The 27,357-nt window shown below is 38.6% G+C and overlaps 1 protein-coding gene across 1 annotated transcript; it reads right to left on the bottom strand.

Annotated features, from left to right (window-relative positions):
- Positions 1 to 20,724: 20,724 nt before the first annotated feature.
- LOC139854659 (uncharacterized) lies at positions 20,725 to 26,494 on the bottom strand. The gene is made up of 2 exons (XM_071843951.1): positions 26,347 to 26,494; positions 20,725 to 21,056 (listed from the first exon to the last, which is right to left on the bottom strand). Exons 1-2 carry the CDS (start codon positions 26,492 to 26,494, stop codon positions 20,725 to 20,727), a joined length of 480 nt encoding a protein of 159 aa, XP_071700052.1.
- Between the last annotated feature and the right edge of the window lie 863 nt (positions 26,495 to 27,357).

Below are 27,357 nucleotides of genomic sequence, written 5' to 3'. Positions count from 1 at the left end.
GTAAGAACGTAATCATGCATAATAACTACAACAGCCTAGATTGTCTACAACAGTACATAGCATGGCAATAATAATAGTATTAAACAGAAGTATCATGCAAAAAGTAGATAGTAGCATGCAGTAGCGAGAATAAGCAGTAGCATACAGCAAGATCATATAGCAGTAGAAGTAAGCAGTAGTAGCATGCAGCAGTTCCGCAGAAATAAGTAAACGAGCAAGTTGTAGATTAGTCCTATTAGTGAATCCTAATCGACTCGGTAAAGACGCACTAATGCAATCTAATTCCCTACAACCTGGCTCTGATACCAAATGTGACGCCCCGTACAAAATCAACGTGTACGGATCATCAACAACAGGATCTTTACACGGTTACAACACTATATGCTGTTTTAAAACAAGTTTTGCATTCATGAAAATGTAACGTTTTTACCAACGTCAAATGTTTTATAAGGATAACGTACTTCTACGAATAGAAAGCATTAACATAAGTACGTGACACATAGGTCATTACAAAACCATTATTCAAATGTAACATAAGTTGTGAATGCAAAGTAAAAGTTCCATGATTGAGTCATCTCTAAACAATGCAGCGGAAGTCTAACACATCGAGTCTGTAACAGCAAGTCTATAACATCTAGACGATAACAGCAAGTCTAACAGCCGAAACAACAACGTCTATGCACCTGAGAAATACATGCTTAAAAAGTCAACATAAATGTTGGTGAGCTATAGTTTGTTTGTAATCAGTAATGTAATGTAGACCACGAGATTTCAGTTCTTCAAATCAGCATTTCAAATCAGTATTTCAAATCAGTATGATAAAGTATATTCTTATCCGTGGGCACCCGGTAACTAACTTAACAAGTAATATTACCCCCTAAAAGTACACTTGGCGAGTGCGTAAGTTTACGAAGTATTAAACACCCATTGAATGCTAGCGCGACTAGCCCGAGTCGGGATGTCAAACCATATGGATCCATATCTAAGATTCGTATTCACCGGTTCATAAACCAATGACTAAACGTTACCGAGCTAAGGGGAATCTTTGTGCCGTTATGTCACCTACACATATATAAAGTTTAAGTACTCGTGTCTAGTATGTAAAACATAAAAAGCGCATGTATTCTCAGTCCTAAAAATAGTTAAAGTAAAAGGGAGCTATAACTCACAATGAATGTACGGTAAAATCGATACGAAAATATAAGCAAGTAGTAAGTCGGTCCAAACAACTACGTTGGTCTATCCAAAAGGTCCTCAACCTAAGTCAATGGTTACAAAGTCAGTAAATCATCCCAAAAGTTTAAAAGTAAATAAGTTAAGTCTTAAGTATCATCATCATCATCATCGTTATCATCATACATAAAAGATAAAGTAAGGTTTTCAACAAGAATAGAGAATGAAACAAAGGGCTGACTTCGGACAGCTGCTACGACCTCTATACAAACTGAAATGACCCGCGGCCAGTGGCCAAGGCTCCGTTTGTGAGTCCTCTTACCGCTATCTAATTTTTAGATCCTAACTCTTTGTCGTTTGACCGTGGCGACGGTTCAAGTACGAGTAAGTCAGAAATTTCAGCACGTCGTTACGAAGGCGTAGTGATTTTCAGAAGGCTATAAATCCCAAACCGTATATCGGAAAATCATCTACTCAAACCGAACTATCTGAAAATCAACTTTCCAGAAGTCCCAAGAGTCTGATCAGACCCTGAAAAATAGAAACAAGTGCTCCGGTGGGTTTCTTGGTGCTTGATGCTTATCACGGTTCTCATCCTTGATGCGTATAAGCCTCAATTGTACAACTCTTTGATGTTTTAGCATCACTTTGACCAAGTTTCAACCATCAACACACAACTAAAAGTAAATGCTAACATTCTACAAGTTTTGAACATCAAAGTTGTTTCTTTATTGTATAAACACAATAAAGCTTCAACCTTTGTCCTTTTGACACAAGTTTATGCATCTTCATCATATGTGATGATGAAGACTTGATTTTTATCACCATAAAAATCATAAAAAGGCTCCAAGTAAGTGAGATCTACAATAATAACTTAGATCTCAAGTATTAAGAAACCCTAAGCTAGAAAGCTTGGATTTTTACAAGATTAATGAGAACATAAGCTAGAAAGCTAAGATCTAGTAAAGGTAATGAGACCATAAGCTAAAAAGCTAAGATCTGTAAGACCCTAATATTTATTATACGGAAGGGTAATTATGCTACATAAAGTGCAGGAAGCATTGTGTAATTAAACAAAGCTCAGATTCTGCCCAGACATGGGTACGCGCCGCGCACACCCATGGGTGCGCGCCGCGCACGAGCCCAGCGACATAATTCTGTTTTTTCTATTTTGGGTTTAATGAGGGGCTTTTTGGTCTTTTCACTTAAGGCCGGATGTGAAGCCATATCAGCTGGTTAGATTCAATTTTGGATCACATTTCACATCCATTAACACTCTCAAGTATCTTAGAGAGAGAGGGAGATTTCTAGAGAGAGATTTGGGGTTTTGGAGAAGAAGGAGCTTGAATTGATCAAAGTCTCGGGTTTTAAAGTTGTTCACCTCATTCCTAGCTACGTTTTGGTGGTTGTGGTAAGTTCTAACTCTGAATTTCATTGTTTGATTTTGATAATCAAGTTAGGGTTTGAACTTAAATTGATGAGAAACCCATTTAAACTCTTGAAATGAGTTTAGTGATGCTAGTAATCGGGTTTATTGCTATTGTTGGTGGATTATGGGTTGGTGAACAAATTGACCATGATTAGGACTTGAAATTGGGTTTAATCACTTAAGTTAGTGATTATGGAAGTATTGAAACCAATTTAGGGTTATTTGGTTGACTAGTTTTGACTTTGGGTCAAAATTAGGGTTTAGTGATGATTATGACCTAATTGGCGATTTAATGAGGTTTATAAACTTAAAATGGATTAAGTTTAAGTATAAAACCGAGTTAAAGGTGTTTTGGTGTCAAAACTTGTAAATGGTGAGATTTTGACCTTATGGGTCAAAATTAGGGTTTATGGGCAATTTGGAGATTTGTAAGTGTTTAACACTTGTGTTCGGGTTTAATTGGCGTGTTAGGACCATTCTCACTTGTGTTAGTGATTATTGGTTAATTTTGGGCGCGGTTTGTACTTGGAAGTGCATTTGGGTTGAATTTGCACTAAGTGTCAAATTGGGTTGGTTTGTAAATCCAATCTAAGTGTGTTGTTGAATTTGTGATAAGGGAATAGGTACTTTCCATTGGCGAGTTGCGGTTTACTTGGAAGCATTCATCAAGGCGACAAGGTGAGTGTTAATATCCTATGTGCATATGTATGTGTACGATGGGTGCGGGTCGGGTGAGGTGGTTCTCGGTTATAGAGCTCACTTCACATATAGGTGGATTTAATGGACTTTTGTATGAGTCCAAATGGCACGGTTGTGCGTTTTGGTTGACCATCTTTGGCAAAGTACACGTTCGTGTGTACATTATCACACGTGGTTGTGATTTGGATGTTGTAGCCCCGATATGGTGGATTTTATAATCCCGTGACCGTGGGTTTGAGTTGGAGAAGTGAATCGCGTGTGGTTTCGGATTCACGATGACGCGTGTGGTTTCGGTCATCTTATCAAATGAATCTCGTGTAGTTCGGATTCATGGTGACTCGTGTAGTTCGGTCATCTTATTGAGGTAGTAATCTCGTGTGGTTTCGGATTACTAAGGCTCGTGTAGTTCGGCCAACCTCGATGTTGTGAAGATAGTAATCTCGTGTGGTTTCGGATTACTAAGGCTCGTGTAGTTCGGCCAATCTTCATTGTGGTATTTGGTTCTCGGTATTGGGTTAAGGTGTTAACCTTGTTCGTTTATATTGTTATATATTAATGTATTGTTGTGTTGTAGCTAACCCTCCGGGTGTAGCTATTTGACGTGGTTCACATCGTCGTTGGTGAACTTATATTTTGTTGTTGTATCTTAGCTCGTGCTTAGTGTTTGTACGGTACGCCTAGACTAGCTTGCCTTTATGCTTGGTTGTTCGGTATGCAGTATTTGATATTTGTGTGGCGTATTGATTTTATACATATATATGTATATAGTATATTATCATTCACTAAGCGTTAGCTTACCCTCTCGTTGTTGACTCTTTTTATAGATTGCATGCGGATGGTGGCTCGGGTAAGCGCGAGGATTAGAGGACTTGCATAGTTGCTTTAGAAGATCTTGCTTTTGGATTAATTAAGATTGGGTAGCGTATCCCCAATCTCCATGCTCGGTCTTTATTTTGTGTTAAAAGTCATGTGGTCGAAAACTTGTATTTTGTACGAAAGTCGTAAAACGGCCGATGTGGGCCCGGTCTCGTAAAAATCATTTTATTATTGGAACGTGTTAGTTTTAACTAATATAAATTGTTGTGAAAAGCGTTTGGTCTAAAAGTGTCGGGAAGTCGAAGATCTTTTCGCGAAAAATGGACATTTTGATCAGAACTGTCTCAGGCCTTGTGCGCGTCGCGCACAGGCAGTGGTGCGCGCCGCGCACCCTCTAGATCAGTTTTAAATTTTTTTTATTCCACGTTTTTGGTTGGTTAATGGGTTGGGTTGTTACAAGTGGTATCAGAGCATGGTCTAAGGGATTTAGGCGACTTGAGATAGGTGCCTAGACTTAGAGTTTTGTGTGTGCTTAATTGTTGCGGGACTTGTAGGATTACGGGTCAGAATGAGTTATAGTTAGTGCCTTGATTGTAGGTGGACTAACGTTTATATTAGTAATGCGGATATTATTAATATATTATTTGTGTTGTGGTGTAATTCTCGCGTGTGTTTATATCGCGTAGAATTCTATTTGTGTTTGTTTATATCATCGAACGAGGCGGTTGTTGTACTAACGAGTTGATGCGGCGTGTGTGCGTAATAAGGACTTGCAAACCTTATTACGATTGCAAATCGTGTCTAACAAGTGATGTACGATGAGTGTTTAGCAAGATGGGCCGGTGTTATGTGTGTGGTTTTATACGTTCGTGATCTAATCGCTTTGCATTCCTTAGAATGGCGACGGGAAGTGGGATCGAGACGAACGATTTGGAGTTAAACGCTAGAGTTACGGCCGCCGTTCGGGAGCAAATGAGTGCGTTTCGAGAAGAAATGGATAGAAAGTATTCCAAACTTCAAAGTAGTAGCGAAATGGAGCGTTGTCTTAAGAGCTTCATGAGGACTAAACCCCCGATGTACGACGGAAAGCCGGATCCTTTGGTAAGCACAACTTGGATTTCGAACGTTGAAGGGTGTTTCCGTACTATTGATTGCCCTCCCGAGAGAAAGACGAGACTCGCTACTAGTTTGTTGCGGGGTAGGGCAAGGGATTGGTTGGATGGTAAGATTGATCTTGTCGGTGGCTAAACGTTTATGGCTTTATCGTGGGACGACTTTAAGGAGGAATTTTTCGAGGAGTTCCGGACTTCGGCCGATTTGTGGGAATTGCGTAATGAGTTGCGAAATTTGCGACAAGGATCTATGGATTTGAGTACTCTCAAAATGACCTTTATGGCGAAGGCTCGTTTTTGTCCTGAGTATTTGGGGAATCATCGTTTGTTGATGGGGGATTTCTATCGGATCTTGAATGATGACTTGAAAAGTAAAATTTGTCGGGGTCAAGCGAAATCGTTTTCGGAATTGTTCGACTTGGCTAGAGGTTTCGAGTCGTATTCACGATCGAAAAAGGGTGAACCTTCAAGTGAGCGAAGGGTCGTTTCTTATGGTGCTCCGAGTAAGAGGGCTAAGGGTCAGAGTGTGAGCACGGGTGGTACGCGAACGGGTATGTCGGATTCTAGTGCAGCTAGATGTTACAATTATGGCGTGAGGGGTCACAAGTCTTGGGAATGTTCGGTACCAAAGGGTGATGGTATTGTGTGCTTCAATTGCCAAAAAGAAGGACATCGTAAGTCGGAATGTCCCAAGTTAGCGGGGACGGGTGAGGCAAGGAGATGTTAAGGTACGTTTCATTTTAATAAATATGTCTTTTGATTATTTATTAAATGCCGTTTGAGTTTGAGTTGTATGCCTTTGTTGTGCATGTTATGCTATGGGCGACGTTCCTAATGGAAGTACCCTATGTTGATGTTTGATTGACGGGCGAAGGGCGTAAGACTTGGTGCAACCAAGCATTCCTTAGTATTTGGGAAACGTTTCTACCAAGCCACGGAAATGGTTTTGGTGTTTGGTTGTTAAGCGCGTGTTCGCTTTTATGTTGAAGTGACGAATCATGAGGTTAGTCAGTTGGTTAGAACCCTTGAGATCGAGTGTTTTAAATCTCGATGTGTGTTGGAAATGGAGTCTTTATGACGCGACATTAGGTGCCTCTTTTATACCTACTAGCGTGGTGTTCGACTCCGATTGTGTTGCGGTACACTTTTCGTTCGAAGTGTTTAAGGGTTGGTTAAAATCCTTCGTGTGCTCAAGGTTGGAGCAAGATGTGGTAATGGGTCGTGTGAGCCCAATTGTTGGTAAAGTCTACCTGTGGTAGCATTGTGCGGTTGTAAGAGTTGTGAAATTGGGATGTGGTTCCAAGTGGGGGAGTTACACTCCCGCACGAGGAAGATTTAGTGTGATATTTCGGATGATGTTTTTGGTAGATCCGGAAATTTGGTCGAGACCTAGTTTGGATCGATTTGTAGTAGAGTGCAATTTCGGTTAACTTGTACTTATGATATTGGATTTGTAAATTATCACCGAGGTGGTAAGTGGTGAATCTCGTTGGGAGATAATGGACGTGTTTGGCGAGCAAGGTGAAATCCTTCGGTTAAGGGAGGTGTGTGTCGGGTTCTCTTTTGGAGAATTATTGTTTGGTACCTATGTTTGGTATAGGTGGTTCTTGCTCGATTATGGATGGTTAGTGGTCCGCTAGGGTCCACTGTAGTGTAGTAGAGCGCGATGTTACACGACTCGGTGATTGAGGCCGAAAGTGCGTATGTGATAGATGAAGCATGACCTTCGGGGTCCGCTGACTTCATCGTGGGATTGTTGATTGATGAAGCATGACTTTCGGAGTCCGCTGACTTCATCATGGGATTGTGATTAATGAAGCATGACTTTCGAGGTCCGCTGACTTCATTATGGTATGGTTGATTGATGAAGCATGATCTTTAGGGTCCGCTGACTTCATCATGGGAGTACGTGATTGGTGGAGCATGACTTTCGGGGTCCGCTGACTTCATCATGAGCGTGGTGTTATATCGGTGAAGCATGATCTTCGGGTCTGCTGACTTCATCCGGCGTTGAGATTGGTGAAGCATGATCTTTGGGTCCGCTGACTTCATCATGGTTGTGGATCGCGTGTGTTTTCGGATTCACGATGACGCGTGTAGTTCGGTCATCTTATCGGAATGAATCTCGTGTAGTTCGGATTCATGGTGACTCGTGTAGTTCGGTCATCTTATTGAGGTAGTAATCTCGTGTGTTTTCGGATTACTAAGGCTCGTGTAGTTCGGCCAACCTCGATGTTGTGGAAGTGAATCTCGTGTAGTTCGGATTCACAAATGACTCGTGTGGTTTCGGTCATTGTATTGAGGAGTGAGTCTCGTGTAGTTCGGATTCACAAATGACTCATGTAGTTCGGTCATTCCTCTGGGATAGTGACTCTCGTGTAGTTCGGATTCACTATGGCGCGTCTAGTTCGGCCATTCCCGATTGTTGTTGTAGTGAAGGTAGTGAGTCGCGTGTAGTTCGGATTCACTAAGGCGCGTGTGTTTTCGGCCAGCCTTCGTGTGTTGCGTGATCCGTCGGTTGTTTTATACACCGATGGTGGGGTCGTAAGGACCGGGATGTTTGATTAATTGGTTGTTTTATACACCAATGGTGGGGTCGTAAGGACCGTGTTGTTTGATCTATCGGTTGTTTGATACACTGATGGTGGGGTCGTGAGGACCATGTTGTATGTTTAGTGATGCGTTAGCCGTGTTTCGCTCACATGTTTGTTACGGGTGTGACGATGGTTGATTTCGTACACCTTGGGTTTTGCGTTTCCATAGTCGTTTTGGGCGTTATCGGTTTTAGCCGTTTGCTTTATGATGTTACGGTAGTTGCGTTTTGGTCGTATTGCGCACTACCAGGGATTTCTAATGATTAGTGTAATCCGTAAGGGTTCGTTTGGTTCGGTCTTCATCGTTTCGGGTTGTTGACCTTAGGTTCAGACTTGGTTGTTTTTAGCGTTTTACTCGGTAAGTGTACGCTAAGAGATCTATATCTCGGTACGAGATTTGGTTGAGTTTTCCCGATGTGAGGGAATGTGCATGGTTATAGTGCTCGAATTGTGATTTGATAAATCGCGTGTGACGATTTAGTTGCTTAAAGGCGATTCATTGGGAAGGATTGCTTAGGAAAGTCGGGTTGGGACTTATGTTTGAGGACCGTGGAGTGTGGTCCGTTTGGTTAAGTGACGAGGATCACGAGGACGTGATCGATTCTAAGTGGGGGAGAGTTGTAAGACCCTAATATTTATTATATGGAAGGGTAATTATGCTACATAAAGTGCAGGAAGCATTGTGTAATTAAACAAAGCTCAGATTCTGCCCAGACATGGGTGCGCGCCGCGCACACCCATGGGTGCGCGTCGCGCACGAGCCCAGCGACAGAATTCTGTTTTTTCTATTTTGGGTTTAATGAGGGGGTTTTTGGTCTTTTCACTTGAGGCCGGATGTGAAGCCATATCAGCTAGTTAGATTCAATTTTGGATCACATTTCACATCCATTAACACTCTCAAGTATCTTAGAGAGAGAGGGAGATTTCTATAGAGAGATTTGGGGTTTTGGAGAAGAAGGAGCTTGAATTGATCAAAGTCTCGGGTTTTAAAGTTGTTCACCTCGTTCCTAGCTACGTTTTGGTGGTTGTGGTAAGTTCTAACTCCGAATTTCATTGTTTGATTTTGATAATCAAGTTAGGGTTTGAACTTAAATTGATGAGAAACCCATTTAAACTCTTGAAATGAGTTTAGTGATGCTAGTAATCGGGTTTATTGCTATTGTTGGTGGATTATGGGTTGGTGAACAAATTGACCATGATTAGGACTTGAAATTGGGTTTAATCACTTAAGTTAGTGATTATGGAAGTATTTAAACCCATTTAGGGTTATTTGGTTGACTAGTTTTGACTTTGGGTCAAAATTAGGGTTTAGTGATGATTATGACCCAATTGGCGATTTAATGAGGTTTATAAACTTAAAATGGATTAAGTTTAAGTATAAAACCGAGTTAAAGGTGTTTTGGTGTCAAAACTTGTAAATGGTGAGATTTTGACCTTATGGGTTAAAATTAGGGTTTATGGGCAATTTGGAGATTTGTAAGTGTTTAACACTTGTGTTCGGGTTTAATTGGCGTGTTAGGACCATTCTCACTTGTGTTAGTGATTATTGGTTAATTTTGGGCGCGGTTTGTACTTGGAAGTGCATTTGGGTCGAATTTTCACTAAGTGTCAAATTGGGTTGGTTTGTAAATCCAATCTAAGTGTGGTGTTGAATTTGTGATAATGGAATAGGTACTTTCCATTGGCGAGTTGCGGTTTACTTAGAAGCATTCATCAAGGCGACAAGGTGAGTGTTAATATCCTATGTGCATATGTATGTGTAGGATGGGTGCGGGTCGGGTGAGGTGGTTCTCAGTTATAGAGCTCACTTCACATATAGGTGGATTTGATGGACTTTTGTATGAGTCCAAATGGCACGGTTGTGCGTTTTGGTTGACCATCTTTGGCGAAGTACACGTTCGTGTGTACATTATCACACGTGGTTGTGATTTGGATGTTGTAACCCCGATATGGTGGATTTTATAATCCCGTGACCGTGGGTTTGAGTTGGAGAAGTGAATCGCGTGTGGTTTCAAATTCACGATGACGCGTGTGGTTTCGGTCATCTTATCAAATGAATCTCGTGTAGTTCGGATTCATGGTGACTCGTGTAGTTCGGTCATCTTATTGAGGTAGTAATCTCGTGTGGTTTCGGATTACTAAGGCTCGTGTAGTTCGGCCAACCTCGATGTTGTGAAGATAGTAATCTCGTGTGGTTTCGGATTACTAAGGCTCGTGTAGTTCGGCCAATCTTCATTGTGGTATTTGGTTCTCGGTATTGGGTTAAGGTGTTAACCTTGTTCGTTTATATTGTTATATATTAATGTATTGTTGTGTTGTAGCTAACCCTCCGGGTGTAGCTATTTGACGTGGTTCACATCGTCGTTGGTGAACTTATATTTTGTTGTTGTATCTTTGCTCGTGCTTAGTGTTTGTACGGTACGCCTAGACTAGCTTGCCTTTATGCTTGGTTGTTCGGTATGCGGTATTTGATATTTGTGTGGCGTATTCATTTTATACATATATATGTATATAGTATATTATCATTCACTAAGCGTTAGCTTACCCTCTCGTTGTTGACTCTTTTTATAGATTGCATGCGGATGGTGGCTCGGGTAAGCGCGAGGATTAGAGGACTTGCATAGTTGCTTTAGAAGATCTTGCTTTTGGATTGATTAGGATTGGGTAGCGTATCCCCAATCGCCATGCTCGGTCTTTATTTTGTGTTAAAAGTCATGTGGTCGAAAACTTGTTTTTTGTACGAAAGTCGTAAAACGGCCGATGTGGGCCCGGTCTCGTAAAACTCATTTTATTATTGGAACGTGTTAGTTTTAACTAATATAAATTGTTGTGAAAAGCGTTTGGTCTAAAAGTGTCGGGAAGTCGAAGATCTTTTCGCGAAAAATGGACATTTTGATCAGAACTGTCTCAGGCCTTGTGCGCGCCGCGCACAGGCAGTGGTGCGCGCCGCGCACCCTCCAGATCAGTTTTAAATTTTTTTTTATTCCGCGTTTTTGGTTGGTTAACGGGTTGGGTTGTTACAAGATCTAAACAAAATAATGAAACCCTAAGATAGAAAGCTTGGATCTTTAATGTTCTTGAAGATCCTTAATGCAAAAAGCTAGATCTACAAGTTACATGAAGATCATAAACACAAGTTTTGATCTTTTAACAACAATAAAGTGATCTTAAGCTATAAAGCTTAGATCCATCAAAGTAATGAAGATCCAAAGCTAGAAAGCTTGAATCTTTTATGTTCTTGAAGTATTCAAATCAAAGTTTGAATCTACAAGATATAACAAGATCAAAAAGCTAAAAAGCTTGATCCTTTGATGATGATGATGATGTCGAAATTAAAGAAGAAAAAGAAGAAGAAATAAAATGCAAGAACTTACAATTTTAGTGTGAGAAAGTCTAGAGAGAAAATTAGAGAGCAAGTGTGTGTAAAATGAGAATAAAATCAAGTGTGAAATGGAAGAATGAGGCTTGATATATATAGTGGTGGAGGGTGCTAGGTGGACGGTTTTTGGGAGGGGACAAGGGGACAACTTTTTTGCTTTTTGCATGGTGGTGGTCTAAAGGTGGTGCTTGTTGTTGGGATCCCATACAACATATGTGGTAATGGTTAATAAAAATGCTAGTATATTGGCTCATATTAATGGGTTTTTGTCCTATATCTTAATGGATCATAAATCCATTAAAGTTGAGCTAATTCAATGGTCCATTAACTAGAGTAGGGTGGGTTTAAGTCCATTAAGGTAAAAAGTCCAATAAGACTAACTAGTGTGCATTAGTAAATTTGTGACGCCCCGTACAAAATCAACGTGTACGGATCATCAAAAACAGGTTCATTACAAGGTTACAACACTATATGTTTTAAAACAAGTTTGCATTCATGAAAAGATAACGTTTTACAAAAGATAGCGTACTTCTACGAATAGAAAGCATTAGTATAAGTACATGACACAAAGGTCATTACAAAGCCATTGTTCAAATGTAACACAGTACGCACAAAAATGCAGTTCCGTAAAAGTAATAAGTACAAAAATATAAGTCGAAAAAGTCGGGTCGTTACAAGATTATCCTTCCGGGGATCTGATAAATCAATGACATTTTGTGTATGCATGGTGTAACATCCCGCCTTACCACGACCACAATATTGTCCGCTTTGCCCGTAGGCACACGGCTTTTTCTTGGTGACCACACGAGGATTTCCCAGGAGGTCACCCATCCTAGTACTACTCACGCTCGAGCACGCTTAACTGCAGAGTTCTGATGGGATCTGCTGTGCTTGTAGCCCCAAAACGCGTTGTGTGTGGTAAGGACAAGAGTTACCTTATAAGGGACTCAAACTTACTTATGCAAATCAATGTGGGATGGGGTATTACAAACTCCCCCACTTAGAATCCTGACGTCCTCGTCAGGCCTAAACAAATCGGTACACAGGATCTATACCTCAGGAGATGAACGAGCCGAGTGCCCGTTACACCCCGAGAGGCTAGTGCTCTGATACCATCTGTAACATCCCGCCTTACCACGACCACAATATTGTCCGCTTTGCCCGTAGGCGCACGGCTTTTTCTTGGTAACCACACGAGGATTTCCCAGGAGGTCACCCATCCTAGTACTACTCACGCTCGAGCACGCTTAACTGCAGAGTTCTGATGGGATCTGCTGTGCTTGTAGCCCCAAAACGCGTTGTGTGTGGTAAGGACAAGAGTTACCTTATAAGGGACTCAAACTTACTTATGCAAATCAATGTGGGATGGGGTATTACACATGGTGCCCCCCGTTTTATGAGACAGATCTTCCTCATTGATATAAGTCTGACCACTAGCTCCCTATTTGATGCTGAGGCCTAGTGGATTTCCAGCCGATGATTAGAAGACTTTTCAAGACTGTTCGCCATCCTACAGCTGGTCTGGACTACAACTTATGACAAAAGCCATCAAGTGTGTCGGTCGGGAGACTTGACTCCCTTAAGGATGGAATGGATACAACCTATGGTCACAAAATGTGATCGGACGCAAATTGTCCTTATTAGGAGAAACAATGAGGATCACCTTGTTTAAGTGTTTCGATCTAGCGCATGGCCTAGTTTCGACCATGCGATCCGATCACCGTTCATACGGTTGACACCCGTTTTGGTAAAGGTGACCTACAATTGAATTCCGAAGAACTCGTAGGAATTCACATTCAATGGTAATGAACGTGGTTCAGTTAAGGCTAGTGTCACCCACAGTTTTCCTGGGATTTGGAAAACGACACGGAACAAGTATAATTTCCGAGCCAACTAAACCCGGTGTCGGAGTAGGGCGTAAAGAATACAGGAACGGCGTTTTGTACTCGTCAATTCATAGGTAACCACTGCCAATGTGACTAGTTAAGGTCGAATTTTCAGTGTTTTTCTATTTTTTTTTCTTTTCTCTAATTTTTTCAATTTTTTTTCTTTTTTTTTTAATTTGTAATTTGTATGTTTTCGACCAAAACCTGCTGTAAATCTCAAGACTCATAGATTTCAAAGCGTTTATGATGACAACTCAGACAATTCAACCAACCCTAGAGATTTTACATCCTCCACCCCACACTTGAGATCATGTAATGCCCTCATTATATGAAATCAAAATGGATTTAAAAATCGAAAGTGTAAATGTGAGAAAGAAAATATAAAACTTATTGAGTTCACCAAGGATCGCGGAATGCCAGAGACAGATAGCGCTGAACTGACTGCCAGCATAAGAACATCGTCCATTCCCGATCAACCACAAACATCATCATCCATAAAGTTTTTGCTGAACTTAATTCCAGTCTTGGAAAAACATCACATTTACCTAACAACACAACTAAATAATAAAGTGAACCTAATACATGTCGGGGCACAAGGTGGCACCACCGAGGTAACCAAATGCCTTGCACCCAAAAATAACATCCAAATCACACGAAATAAATTAAACCTACAAGCATTCAGAGTTATCACATGCGAAAATAAAATAAATAGTCTCAAACACCAAATACAACAACATCATGTGCAACGACAATCATTCCCTCGGCCACAAATCTCTGAAGGAGTCCCACACCACACCGTATGTGTCCTGGAAAGCCTGATACGGGTCATATGATGGATACGGCCTCGGGGGAGTAACTGATGTATAATCAGGAATCGTAGTACGCGTCGGAATGTAAGCCTTCGGTGTCTGACGCATCTGTCTCTGAATCTGCCGCTGATGAATCTCCCCTGATTATGAGCCTGAATCCCCATCACATTATACACAATCCTATCAAATCGATCACCTAAGTGACTAACCTCCGTTCTAAACTGCCCCAATGCTGTGTTAATCAAACCATAACTATTCCGATGCCAAGCCCTCATATCCTCATTATGCTTTCGTTGTTCCTCCAACATTCTCTGATTATGCTCCACCTGAGCATCGTACGCTGACTGATTATTTCGAAATTCCAAATTAATACCATCCACACTGTGTACCAAAGAATCTCAACTTTCTTCACTAAGTGCCCACGTACCCTGTACGTTTGCACTACTTGAACAACCTGCCTCATAAGTTGATCGACTAACACCACGACCGCGACCACGACCAGCACCATCACCTTGTTGTTGTTGTTCATCCTCCCATAACACCCAACCTCTTTGACTTCTCTTGATAAATTCGGATTTTGAGAAAAATAAAAGATTAGTAGGCATCTCCTCAATTCCCAACATATCACACCTATTAGTAGGAACTGAAAATGCCCGAGCCAACCTATTCACCAAATGCCCACCTAACAAAGGGCGTTCCGTGAGTTTATCCGTACCAACCTCCTGTAACCAGACTCCTACCATACAAGGCACATCAATACGTTCTCTCAATTTAATTTGCTGTAAAATCCAAAAGATCCCTTCGCTGCACATTACTCGCATTTCCATGTGCCATGAACATATGCGCAATCATCTTAAAAATCATACGGTCCTCCGGTAATCGAAACATCGACCCAACACTTCTACTTGCACTAAAAGCACCCGCAGTGTCTTTTGCCACAGTTGGCCAATACTCACTCTCACTAAAAGTTTCTTGCGCGAACACTTTACACTATATTAAAAAAAACACATCAAATCATTGTCATTCAACTCGGGATACAAATCTAATGCCCGATCTAACCCAATTTTACTCATACCATGATCTAATCCGCCTAACCTAAACGTCAAGAAATTCTCCTCGATCGTAGAAGCTCTTGGTCGACAACTAACCGTCGAAAAGAACTCTAAAGTCAATTGCTCATAAATATCCTCTCGGATTTTAAACAACTTTTCATACAGCCTCAACTCTTTATCCCTATATGTCAACCACAAGTACCCACGCAACTTTCTTACAATATTGTTTCCCAATGTCGTAAGTTGCGTCCAATCTAAATAAAATGTTCTTTCAATCAGACGTGCACTAATTATCGTAAATCATTCCTCCATGTCTTCATCGTTAGCAATCTGGGATAACCAAAGTTCCGGATTGTTCGGTGGTTTACGTGGTTGTTTCGGGTTGCTTCGCGTTTTCTACATACATGAAACAAGTAAAGAAAACAAAACACCAAACTCAAAAGTAAGTGCTAGTTAAAATAATAATCACCAAATACCCATCACAACCCAACCATGTTGCATGTTAATCCACCTTAATAACAAACACCAAGTCAAACAAGTAACACATGCAAACATGCCAAAACCCCAAATCTAACGCATATCACATTATCTTTTAAAACATAGCAACATATCAACGACACTCACATAACAACACAACCAAAACATGACAAACATGACTACACATAACACTTTTTAATTTCCACAAATCTAGCCAAGTTCATCATGTTTGCTAACTTTTACCAATTCAAGTTACTACTAACAAAATTCTCATCACATCTCAAAACACATGTTATATAACCTCTAGCATGGCATCCTACATAAATAAACCAAAAATAGCACAAGTCATTCAAACCAACATGACCCGCCCATATGAACACAACCCGACACTAGCTCAAAAACACATCAACAACTCAAGAACAAGAACAATTTAAGCAATTAACTCTTCTATCACATACAAATTCGGATTTCCAAACACACCAACCCTAGATTCAAGTGAAACTTCTAAAAACATAAAATTAATCATGAATTCAAAGCGTACAATCATAATCTAACAAAACCCATCACTAATTAGAACACAAAACCCCAATTAAAGTAACCCCTCACTAATTCATCATGTAAATCAAAGAATAAGCAAGTAATTACACATAATTAGATGAGATTAGCAAGGTAGAAAACAAATTTGGACCTTAGTAGGAGGCATTCTTGCACGATTTGGAAGTAATTGAACAAGAAATTGAAGTTATGAAGATTAGGATTTTTAGATCTAGGAGGTTGTAGGTGTAAGAAACATAGATAGAATGGAAAGAATGAGAGGATAGGGTGTAAAAAGGGCCATAAAACCATCGCTCATATGTGTGGTTGGGAAAAAAGACACTTTTTTTATTTAATTTTTTCGGCCAGGCCCATCTGCAGTATCAGAACGGCGCTTCATAAAAAGGTTTTGCGGCACTCTAAGTGAAAACGAAATGGAGCGGCCTCAAAAAGTGTGCACGGCGCTCAATTTAACTGAAAAATCATGTCGAGGGTTTTCCAAAATCTGCCACTTCAGATACGTATATGTTAAGCGGCGCTCAAAGGCCTGGAGCGGCGCTCCAAGTGCTGCTGACCCAGAAATTCGAAATTTTAAGTGATTTTAACACAAATCCTCATCCTAAAAACCAACAAACGACCAAACAAAAAGCCGAGCAAGATCACATTGCACATATCATCAAACAAACACAAAAAGACACAAACTCTACAACAATGTGAAGTTTATTACCGAGTCGTTCACAGGACTCGACTCCGCAATCATTCATTTTCTAGCTCGAAGTTGAGGCCAGTCTCTAGAAAACCATCAATGTAAGGTCTGACCCGGTGGCCATTTACGTTAAACTCTTCACCTTTCGAATGCACTAACTCAATTGTACCATACGGGTACACCTTCTTCACAACGAATGCCCGTTCCATCGGGACTTTAACTTTCTGGGCAACAACTAATACTGAGCATTATAGAGAATAACTCGATCGCCCTCCTTGAACTCTTTCGGGTTTTTGATTCGGTTATCATGCCAACGTTTGGTTTTCTCCTTGTAAATAACCGAGTTCTCATATGCGTCAAGGTGCAACTCATCCAACTCATTTAATTGATCCAAACGAAAGTGACCCGACTCATGGTAATCCATATTGCACACCTTTAAAGCCCAATGAGCTTTATGTTCAATCTCCAAAGGAAGATGGCATGCTTTACCATATACCAAACGATAAGGAGTCGTGCCTATCGGTATCTTGTAGGCCGTACGAAATGCCCACAATGCATCTTCAAGCTTTGTAGACCACTCCTTAGGATTTGTACCAACGGTCTTTTCTAAGATTCGCTTCAATGACCGGTTGGTATTCTCAACTTGCCCGCTTGTTTGCGGGTGGTAAGATGTTGAAACTTTGTGGGTTACCCCATATCGTTTCAACACTTTCTCCATTTGAGCATTTGATTTGTTCCGAGGTGTATACGAAAAAGTTATATTTTTATTGTGAAATACTATTAAATACGATATAATTTTACACAAGTTATTTATTTATTTATTGAATGGGATATACCTAAACCTTGTTACAACACTTATAGGCAGTGTACCTAATCGTAGAGTAGTGTAGTTTTTAGTAAATCTTGTTCGTTCCACAGGGATACAACTAAATTTAACGCTATATTTATTTTAAACTATATTTGTATAAATATATATATATATAATAAATATTATTATTGTTATAAAAGGGGGTTTTTACCGTTTAGTGATCGGTTTGTCGATTTTATGTCTTAAGTCACAATTAAAACCTAATGTAAAATATTAAATATAAATATAACTTAATTTAAAGCGTAAAGTAAATGACGATAAATAAAAGTGCGATAAATAAAAGTGCAATAATTAAAAGTGCAATAAATAAAATGACAGTAAATAAAAGTGCGATGAGATATAAATTAAAGGAATTATGCTTATTTAAACTTCCATAATCATGATGTTCGACGTGTTAATTTTAGTTTATTACCATGGGTTAATTGTCCTTTGTCCTGGATTATTCGATATGTCCATCTGGTTTTGTCCATAATAGTCCATCGGTCATAATTCTAAAGTGCGAGAGTCTTCGCCAAATTAACCTTATACCTGAAGTCAAATATTCCAACTAATTGGGGATTCGAACTGTAACAAGGTCTTAATACTATGTTTAATGAATACACCAGGTTATCAACTGCGCGTAATCCAAGGTTTTAATACTTTGTCAATAATTACACCAATTACACTTGAATGTAATCCACCCCTGTTTTAATGAGGCCAGTGACTATTAATTCATCCCCGTATCCGGTAAAATGAATAATTATTAGTATTTATAGATATCCCGCCCACCGTACCCGGTCAAGCGTATGTGGTTAAATATAAATACGTCAAATTATAAATCTCTATATTAAATCAACGAGATATCATTTAATTAATATAAAGCCCATTAATAGCCCATAGTCCAATTTCCACAATTGTCGGTCTTTTGTCCAAACCCCAATTATGGTACATAGCCCAATAACCCCGTCTCTAATATTTAGCCCAACGTCTCGATTACTTCGATTTAAATAAGCATAATAATAACTTAGCTACGAGATATTAATTTAAAAAGGTTGAACATAACTTACAATGAGTATTAATCGCGTAGTGTTAAACGGACAGAATTTCGACTTACAAACTTAAAACATTCGCTATAACCTTATTATTATTAACTTAAAGTTAAAATTAAAATTAAAATTATAAATATAAATATATTGAGAGAGAGTAAGATATATGATATGGTGTGTGTAAATTGACTAGAATTCGTTGCAATTTATAGACCTGACCACAACTTTACTGCCATGCGATCGCATGGTTTTTGTGCCTCCAAGCCATGCGATCGCATGGCCCCCTTTTACAGCTCAGGTACTTTTGTTTTCTTATTTGCCGACGATTTTTAATATAAATATAATATATAAATAATTTATAGAATTATTTATATATTTTATTATATTCGTGTGCATAGTTGACTTGTAATTTTAGCTCCGTTGCGTCGCGCGTTGATAGTTGGTTCATGTCCCGGTTCCGGATTTTCAAACGTCCTTGCGTACTATTTAATATCTTGTACTTTGCGTTTTGCGGCTTGTACTCTTGTAATTTTTGGACGTTTCTCAGCAATAATTTGAACCACTTAGATTGTACTTTGTACTTTTTAGCTTTTTGGTCGTTTGTGTCTTCAAATCATGGAATCTGTCTTTTGTCTTCATCTTTTATCATTTAAACGAATATCACTTGTAAATAGAACAATTGCAACTAAAAGCTTGTCTTTCTTGAAGGATAATACTATGAAATATATGTTCGTTTTTAGCATTATCAAATATTCTCATACTTGAGCGTTGCTTGTCCTCAAGCAATATAGAACTTGAATATAACTTTACTAGAATCACTTCTTTATTCTTCACACTTTGTACATCAGTGATTTTGATACGGCGGTATGAACAATGATAGTAACGATGTGGTTTACAGTCCCACATGACTATAAAAATTTAGATCCGTTAGGAAATTGGATCTTTATGAAAACATTTAATCTTTTGAAAATTCAATCTAGTTTTTACCTTAGATAAGTTTTCCGGAATAACCCTTCACCGGTGTTTGCAAAATATTTTTGTGGGTTTTGTGGGTTTCAGATTTTTTTAAAATTTTAGCTCAAAACTTACTGTTTTGTGTCACCCACTTGCTAACCTTGTATTAGGAAAGCAACACGTCTAGTATACTTGCTCCGTATATTACCTTTCGGTAAACTACCGTCCGGTTGTAAAGGAAAGCGTTGAACAAGCAACTGTTAAGGTAATGTCCTGTGACATGCAGATAATTATGGTCTATATCGTGTTGGATGCAATTACTATCCTTTGTAGGAGCAATAGTAAAGATCACCCTATAATTTTTTTTGGTCTGGCACAAGGTCCTGTCTTCGACCATGCTATGCAACCACCATTCTTACGTTTGACACCCGATTTGGTTCAGGTGACCTAATAAATTTCGGTAAATTCTTAGGATTTTACGTTTAATGGTAATGAACGCATTAAAAATGGGTTTTCAGAAAACAAATCGGTTTGTAATTTGATCAAAATATTTTCTTGTTCAAGCTCGAGTTTAGATATCATCGAATTCCATGAGTTTGAATTCTCAATCTTTAAGGTCAATCTCAAGGATTGAGTAATATCGGGCTTAAAAGCTGATTTTTGATCTTTAAGGAGATTATCCTTTCCGGGGATCTGATTCATTAGTCTTATAAGCTAATTTACATGGTCCCCCCCCTCATTGTATGAGACAGATCCTCTCATGGTTATGATAAGTCTGACCACATGGAGACCCTGTTTGATGCTAAGGTCCGTGGATTTTCAGCTGATTTTCGAGAAAACTTTTCAAGGTTTTTCGTAGACTCTACAACTGGTCTGGACGACAACTTCCTGACCTAAATCAAGAAGCGCGTGTCTTTTTCTTGGAAGACTTTTCTTCCTTTTAAATCAAGTGGCACATTTCTTTCAAATATATTATAAGAAATCTGGTAAAACTGATAAAATCGTCCAAAACAAAAGTACCTTCAATTATTTGTACAAAAATATGTGATATATGTTCTAAATAACTTGGTAAATTTTTCCCACACTTGGCTTTTATTTTTCTTTCTTTCCCTTTTTATTCTCCTCTATTCCATTTTAAATGAATTCAAGCGTTTTGAGTTGTTTCTCAATTTATGTCCTTTCCGAGGTAACAATAATTTTGGTGTTAACACCTATTTAGATGAGCCCTTAAATTGTTCCTCGACAAATTCTAAGAATTCTTTAGCGTTTTCTGAGTCAGGAATGGCTCCTCGAATAGCGGGCGATATAGAATTCTTCATTATCATTAGGGACATGCGATTTGATCTTTCCCATATATCATAAGTCCTCTTTTGTTCAACCGTACTTTCATCGGCAAGAGGTGCAGGTTGATCAAATCTTAAAGCATAGTCCAAATCAGTTATGCCGAGGGAAATCTTAATTTGATCTTTCCACGATGCAAAATTAGTTCCGTTCAAGTGTTCTATGCGAGGAATACAGTTTGCAATAGCAGTAGGTGTTAAAGCTGAAATGTAACGGTCATTACTATTATGCTCATCATTATGCTCATTATTATTTTGATTAAGGACTAAAATAATTTTCTTGGTACAACAATAAGTTACAAAAAATAAAATTATATTAGTGACATAATAATAACACCAACTCTAAGCCAAAGTTGGTATATATAAATTTAATTACAACACGAAATTAAATTTATCAAAGAAGTTGTGTGAAATTATTGACTTCACATTGGTTCCATCAACAATACACTTATACTTCTTAATTAGGTAATGCAAAATTAGTTTACAAATAAATCACCGTTGGGCAGAATTATAAGCAAACTAACTACAAATTATTTGCTAATACTGTACGATGTCCTAAAATTTTGAGTCACCGTTAGGCTATCACAATCCTTAGACACCAAACGTAACATAATATGACTTTTCATTCACCATAATTATTTCAACTAGTAGCCTTCCGTTGGGCCGACAACTAATCTTAATAATTAGGTAGTCATTAAACATGTTTAACTAATGATTCACACATGTTTTGTAATGCCCTATAAATCTATAGTTTTACTTCAATAATTCTGAAATTAAACAAATTAATGTTCAAACACTTTAGAACTATATGTCATAATTTAAGAATCACTTTAAAAAAACAAAAATGATACCAACACTATCGACCGAAATCATCTTAAATTACATACATATTAATTAATAAAATAAGTCCATAATAATTTAAATGAAACACAATGAAGTTAAGACTGTTATAATAAATTATTAATTAATTTCTAATGAATGAAAAAATATCAATTTAAACGAAACATTCCAATATCCTTAAATAAACCAATCAAATTATTTGTAAAGTGATAAAATTGGTTCAAGTTTTCAATTAATTAACTAAACGTCAAATCCGATATCATGTTTCTTTCTGATATACTAATAATATTTGATAGCTAACACTTGAATAAAATACTTGGTAAATCATATGTGAAACGTAAGCCATGAATCATATACGCATAGTGATTAACGAAAGAATCATATGCAATCAAGTCAAGAATCATATGCACAACATAATAATTAATTCAAAAAGAAAACTTGAATTACATAACTAACTCATTAATTAATTCATAAATTATAGGATGTAGTCAAAACTTGTATTCATAAATTCCATGAATCCTTTCTCGATTTCCATTAAAATCAAGATAAGTTATCTGATAAACATAGTACGCAAACAAATATGATGCTTTTGAGACAATTTTATATCCGTATAGAATTTGAAGAGTATCACCAAACATTAGGTGCATTTCATAAACTGATTAGATTAAACACATATTTGGATCATACTCATATAATCATCCAAAAAATTCACATATAACTCAAGAATATCTATGAACTTTCGGATTATCAAACTATAAATATATAAACATGATATATGAGATAAATTTGCTCGGATACCAAATGTTAGACATAACATAATATTTCATCATGTAATTCATTAGATAAAGATTAAGACATGAAGATGTAAGGCTTACTTGAATGGAAATATAAAGCCATAAGAACACAACTAGGATGTTTGATCTTCTACTTGATCCTCTCCTTTAGTGATGGACTTAGAGTAATTGTAATGTGTTATTGTTGTATTATACATAGAGGTGAAGAATGAGCCTCTATTTATAGGAGAGGTCAAGGAGGGATCAACTCCAAATATTAAAGAGTATGCAACTTAATATTTACCATCAAGATTAGTTAAGTGCATTCATTATGGTATTTAAGTATGATCATAAAAGACAACATGTCACGAGTCTTATAATCTCATCATATTAATAAGATGGTGACTTATTATTAATAATCATATCTTGTGATCTCACCATATCAATAAGATGGTAACTTGTTATTAATAGGTAGGAGTAATAAATAAGTCTAACAGTATAGTGGTGATTTGGCAAAGGTGATGGCGTGATGGAGTTTGTAGTGGTATGGCGTGATAGTTGTGTGATGAGGTAATTGGTCCCACATTTTTATTTTCTTTTTCATTTTTTTGTTAAGTTATTATATTATTTAGTTTTATTTTATTAATTAATTAAATTCAAATTATTTTATTAAATCATAATAACAGATTTTTATAGTTTATATTATTTATGTTTATATATTTTTGACTTTAGAATGTATTTTTAATATTTTAAGAGTTATTTGTAAACATTTATAAAGGCTAGGGACTTAACATGAAAATTTCTATATATCAATCTATATCATCGTCCTCCTTTATCTTCCAGATCCCCAATTTTCATTTTTTTTCAGCTTCATTAAAAACTGCAGATCTCAAATTCATTTAGATTTTATCTTCTTCTTTTCAATTGATTGTGAGGTGTCTCATTATTATTGGATGTCTGTTTCAAACACGCCAAGCTCTTCCCCGTGAAGCTCACATCGCGCCGGACGATTTTGGGTTCCATCGCGCTGCATTACAGCGCCATCAAGGCGTGATGGTGGTGAAATCGGGGTGATAACGCTGCACTAATTAAGGTCTTAGCTGGTGTCCTTGGATTGAAGGTTTCCAGCCTACAATCTAGAAGCCCACCTTCTAGATGTTCAAAGTAGCCTTCGTTGAACACCATGTGGAAGTAGCAAAGTTGAAAACGGTGACGGCCACCAACCTTCCTCGTTCACAAGTCACCTTCCTCGTTCACACCTATCTACCGCTATAAGATCTTAGCTATAAATAGAGGTGCAAACCTCAGTTGTAAATCATCCCAAATCACTCAGAGAAGTGTTATCACAACCTTGAGAGTGTGTGTGTGTTTGAGAGTTTTTTTTTTAGTTTTGTAAATACTCGTGTAATCTATTCTTTTGAGTAATAGAGTTATTTTTCTCTCAAATTTGTATCTCCCAACGTCCAGGCGATCCTCTCTTCCCAACAAGTGGTATCAGAGCTTGGTTAGAGACGTTGGTTGAGTTTTTGGATCTTCTGAAGTTTCCTCAAAATCCAATTTTGAGTGTACCATTGGATTCGTCTCGTCGAACCGAGTCCAACACAAAAGACAGTGACTTAAACGGAGTTATAACGAGCGCTGAAAATGCCGTCAAAGTTTGGTCAACTCACCGGAATCTCCCCGGAGAAGACGACCGGTGCCGGAATTTTTGCCGGAGAAGAAAGTCATGTAGCAATTCACTGTAGCAGTCCTGTAGCAATTCACTGTAGCAACTGGTGGCACTGTAGCAAGTTCCTGTAGCAGTACTGTAGCAAGTTCCTGTAGTAGTACTGTAGCAGTACTGTAGCAATTCTGAAATTTTACAATTTGGTCCTTAAAATTTTCAGAATTTCATTTTTGGTCCCTGAAGTTTATTGCAAATTATAATTTTGTGCCGTAAGTGAAATTTGAGCCGCGAAGTGTCTATTCCACCATTTTCAACCGTTCCGGACGTAACGGTGATATATGTTTTCTAAAATTCAACCCCGTTAGTGTTGAAAAATCATTTGTAAGGTGATAATGTTCACAGAAGAGTCAACATCATCTTTCGGAGCTATGATTATGCTCACAGCCACAAACTACACGCTGTGGAAACCTCGGATGGAAGATCTCCTCAGCTGTAAAGATTTGTTCGATCCTATTGAATTGAAAGGTATAAACCCTGATTCCGCCAAAGAGATAGATTGGAAGAAATCAAACCGAAAAACTATTGGTCAGATCCGTCAATGGATTGATCATAGTGTCTTCCACCATGTTACACAAGAGACAGACGCATATGCCCTCTGAAAAAAGTTGGAGGACATGTACCAGGCCAAGACTGCTCGAAATAAAGCCTTGTTGATGAGGCATTTAGTCAACATGAAGCTCAAAAGTGAAACTTTAGTTGCCGATCATATCAGTGAGTTTCAGAGCTTGGTCAACCAGTTATCGTCTGTAGAGATGCCTCTTGGCGATGAAGTTCAGGCACTATTGCTACTTAGTTCTCTTCCCGATAGCTGGGAAACGCTGGTCGTAACACTCAGCAACTCAGCTCTGAATGGAAAACTTACCATGTCAATGGTCAAGGATGCCCTATTCAGTGAAGAGGCAAGGAGAAAGGACATGGGCACAGATCAGACCCATGCCTTTATCACAGAGAATCAGGGGAGACAACGTATGAGTAGCAAAAACAAATGGAGAGGCAGAAGCAAGAGTAGGGGCAGGTCTGTTGATGACAGAAAACCATTATATAAATGTCATCATTGTGGATTAGAGGGACATATGAAGTAGAACTGCTACAAATTGAAAGAGGAACAACATCAGAGTAGTTCACAGCCGAAGAATAAGAGTGGAGAAACATTAGTGACTATCTCTGGTGAGGTAGCTTATTGTTCAACCCATGATGAGACATGCCTTAATGTCTCACGAGAAGACACAGAATGGGTGGTAGATACTGCAGCTTCCTACTAGGTGACTCCATACAAGGAATACTTCACAACATACAAAGCTGGTGACTTTGGAGCTGTGAAGATGGGAAATTCCAGTTCCGATGAGATTGTCGGAATTGGTGATGTCAAGATAAAGACAAGTTCCGGGAGCACAATCACTTTGAAAGATGTCCGCCATGTGCCAGATCTTCTGCTGAATTTACTTTCTTGGGTAACTCTAGACAAATAAGGCTATGATAGTCATTTCTGTAAAGGCACATGAAAATTGTCAAGAGGCGCTATGATAGTTGCTCGAGGACACATTTGTGGCACACTATACAAAACTCATGTGAAGATCTGCACAGACAGCCTTAATGTTGCAGAAAAGGAGGCTTCACAAAAATTATGGCACCAGAGACTCAGTCACATGAGTGAGAAAGGGTTGCCTACCCTAATAAAGAAGAAGCTTATCAATGTATACAAGGACGCTGCACTAGATCCTTGCAATCATCGTCTGTTTGGTAAGCAGCATAGAGTCTCGTTTAATTCCTCTTCAACGAGAAAATCAGAGTTACTCAGTCTGGTACACTTTGATGTTTGCGGTCCCTTAGATATTGAATCAATTGGTGGTAATCGATATTTTTTGACGTTTATCGATGATACTTCTCGAAAGGTGTGGGTGTATTTCTTGCGGACGAAGGACTAGGTGTTCGATTACTTCAAACAGTTCCATGTCATGGTAGAACATGAGACAGGAAAAAAGTTAAAGTGTCTTCTATCCGACAACGGCGGTGAATACTCTTCCAGGAAGTTTGATGCCTATTGCAGATCATATGGCATTCAACATGAGAAGACAGTTTCATGTACCCCTCAACACAATGGTATAGCAGAAAGAATGAACCAAACAATCATGGAACGTGTTCAGAAGCAGTAACATAATCCATGAAGCAGTAAATCCTGTCTCGATCCAGAAGTAGTAACATAATCCAGAAGCAGTAACTCCTGTCTCGATCCATGAACAGGATTATGGGATCTAATGGTGTATCCTATCGTATACACGCATAAAGGCATAGCAATTCGCATGAAAATAGTAGCATAAACACTGAAACAACAGTTTTGTGAAACTATTCGTCAAGCGTTCTCCGCTGTGCAGGCTGCTTCCGTCATGCATAAGCCCTGAAGGCCGCCTAGCGCTTAAGCCCTGGCCGTAGAGCGCCACATCCAGCGCATATTTCGGATCATGAATAACAGAACGTATCATCATCTGACATGTGTCCCCAAACAATCCGGTGGATCTATCACTATAAATAGACCCCTTGGGTCGTCATTTTACACATTCAGACAACTTGTGAGCAGAGACTTCACCTTTCTCTCTCACATAGTACTTTCTCTCACTAAAAGTCATCTAGCTAATAGCTAAACGCTAAACAGACAACATATTGATTAAGCCACCCCACAGATTTTCAGATCTGTGTACCGGGTCTGCAGGGATTATTTCCCAAGGGTAAAAATCAATCGGCAACACTCCCCCACCTTTAGCTAGATCACTTCTAGTATTGTGCTAACACACTAAGCCTTACCTCATAAGAAAATAGGTGTTAACAATGGCGCCATCCACAACTGAAGCTCTATTCATACATATACTTGAAGCAGTGAACAATCCATTAACTGAAGACATGATAACTGAAGAAGATGTACCTATTCCGCCATCGGATGGTACAATTGAAGAAACAATTGCTGAAACTGCAGAAAATCTTAAGCGTTTGGCAACTAATTCAGAGAAAAGGCTAGTAATCGAAGAAACAACAACCAAAAGTGCAGAAAGGCTTCCAAATCTTGTTAATAATCCAGAGAGGCGACCATTGATGCAACCATGACGATGTTCGTCATTTATATCTTTTTGGCGGATGGCGAATGGCAAAGACAAGCAAATCATGAAAAGAAAT

Source organism: Rutidosis leptorrhynchoides, chromosome 6, assembly GCF_046630445.1.
Source record: "Rutidosis leptorrhynchoides isolate AG116_Rl617_1_P2 chromosome 6, CSIRO_AGI_Rlap_v1, whole genome shotgun sequence".
In the NCBI taxonomy this organism is placed as follows: Eukaryota; Viridiplantae; Streptophyta; class Magnoliopsida; order Asterales; family Asteraceae; genus Rutidosis; species Rutidosis leptorrhynchoides.
This window is presented reverse-complemented; position numbering and strand designations above follow the sequence as displayed.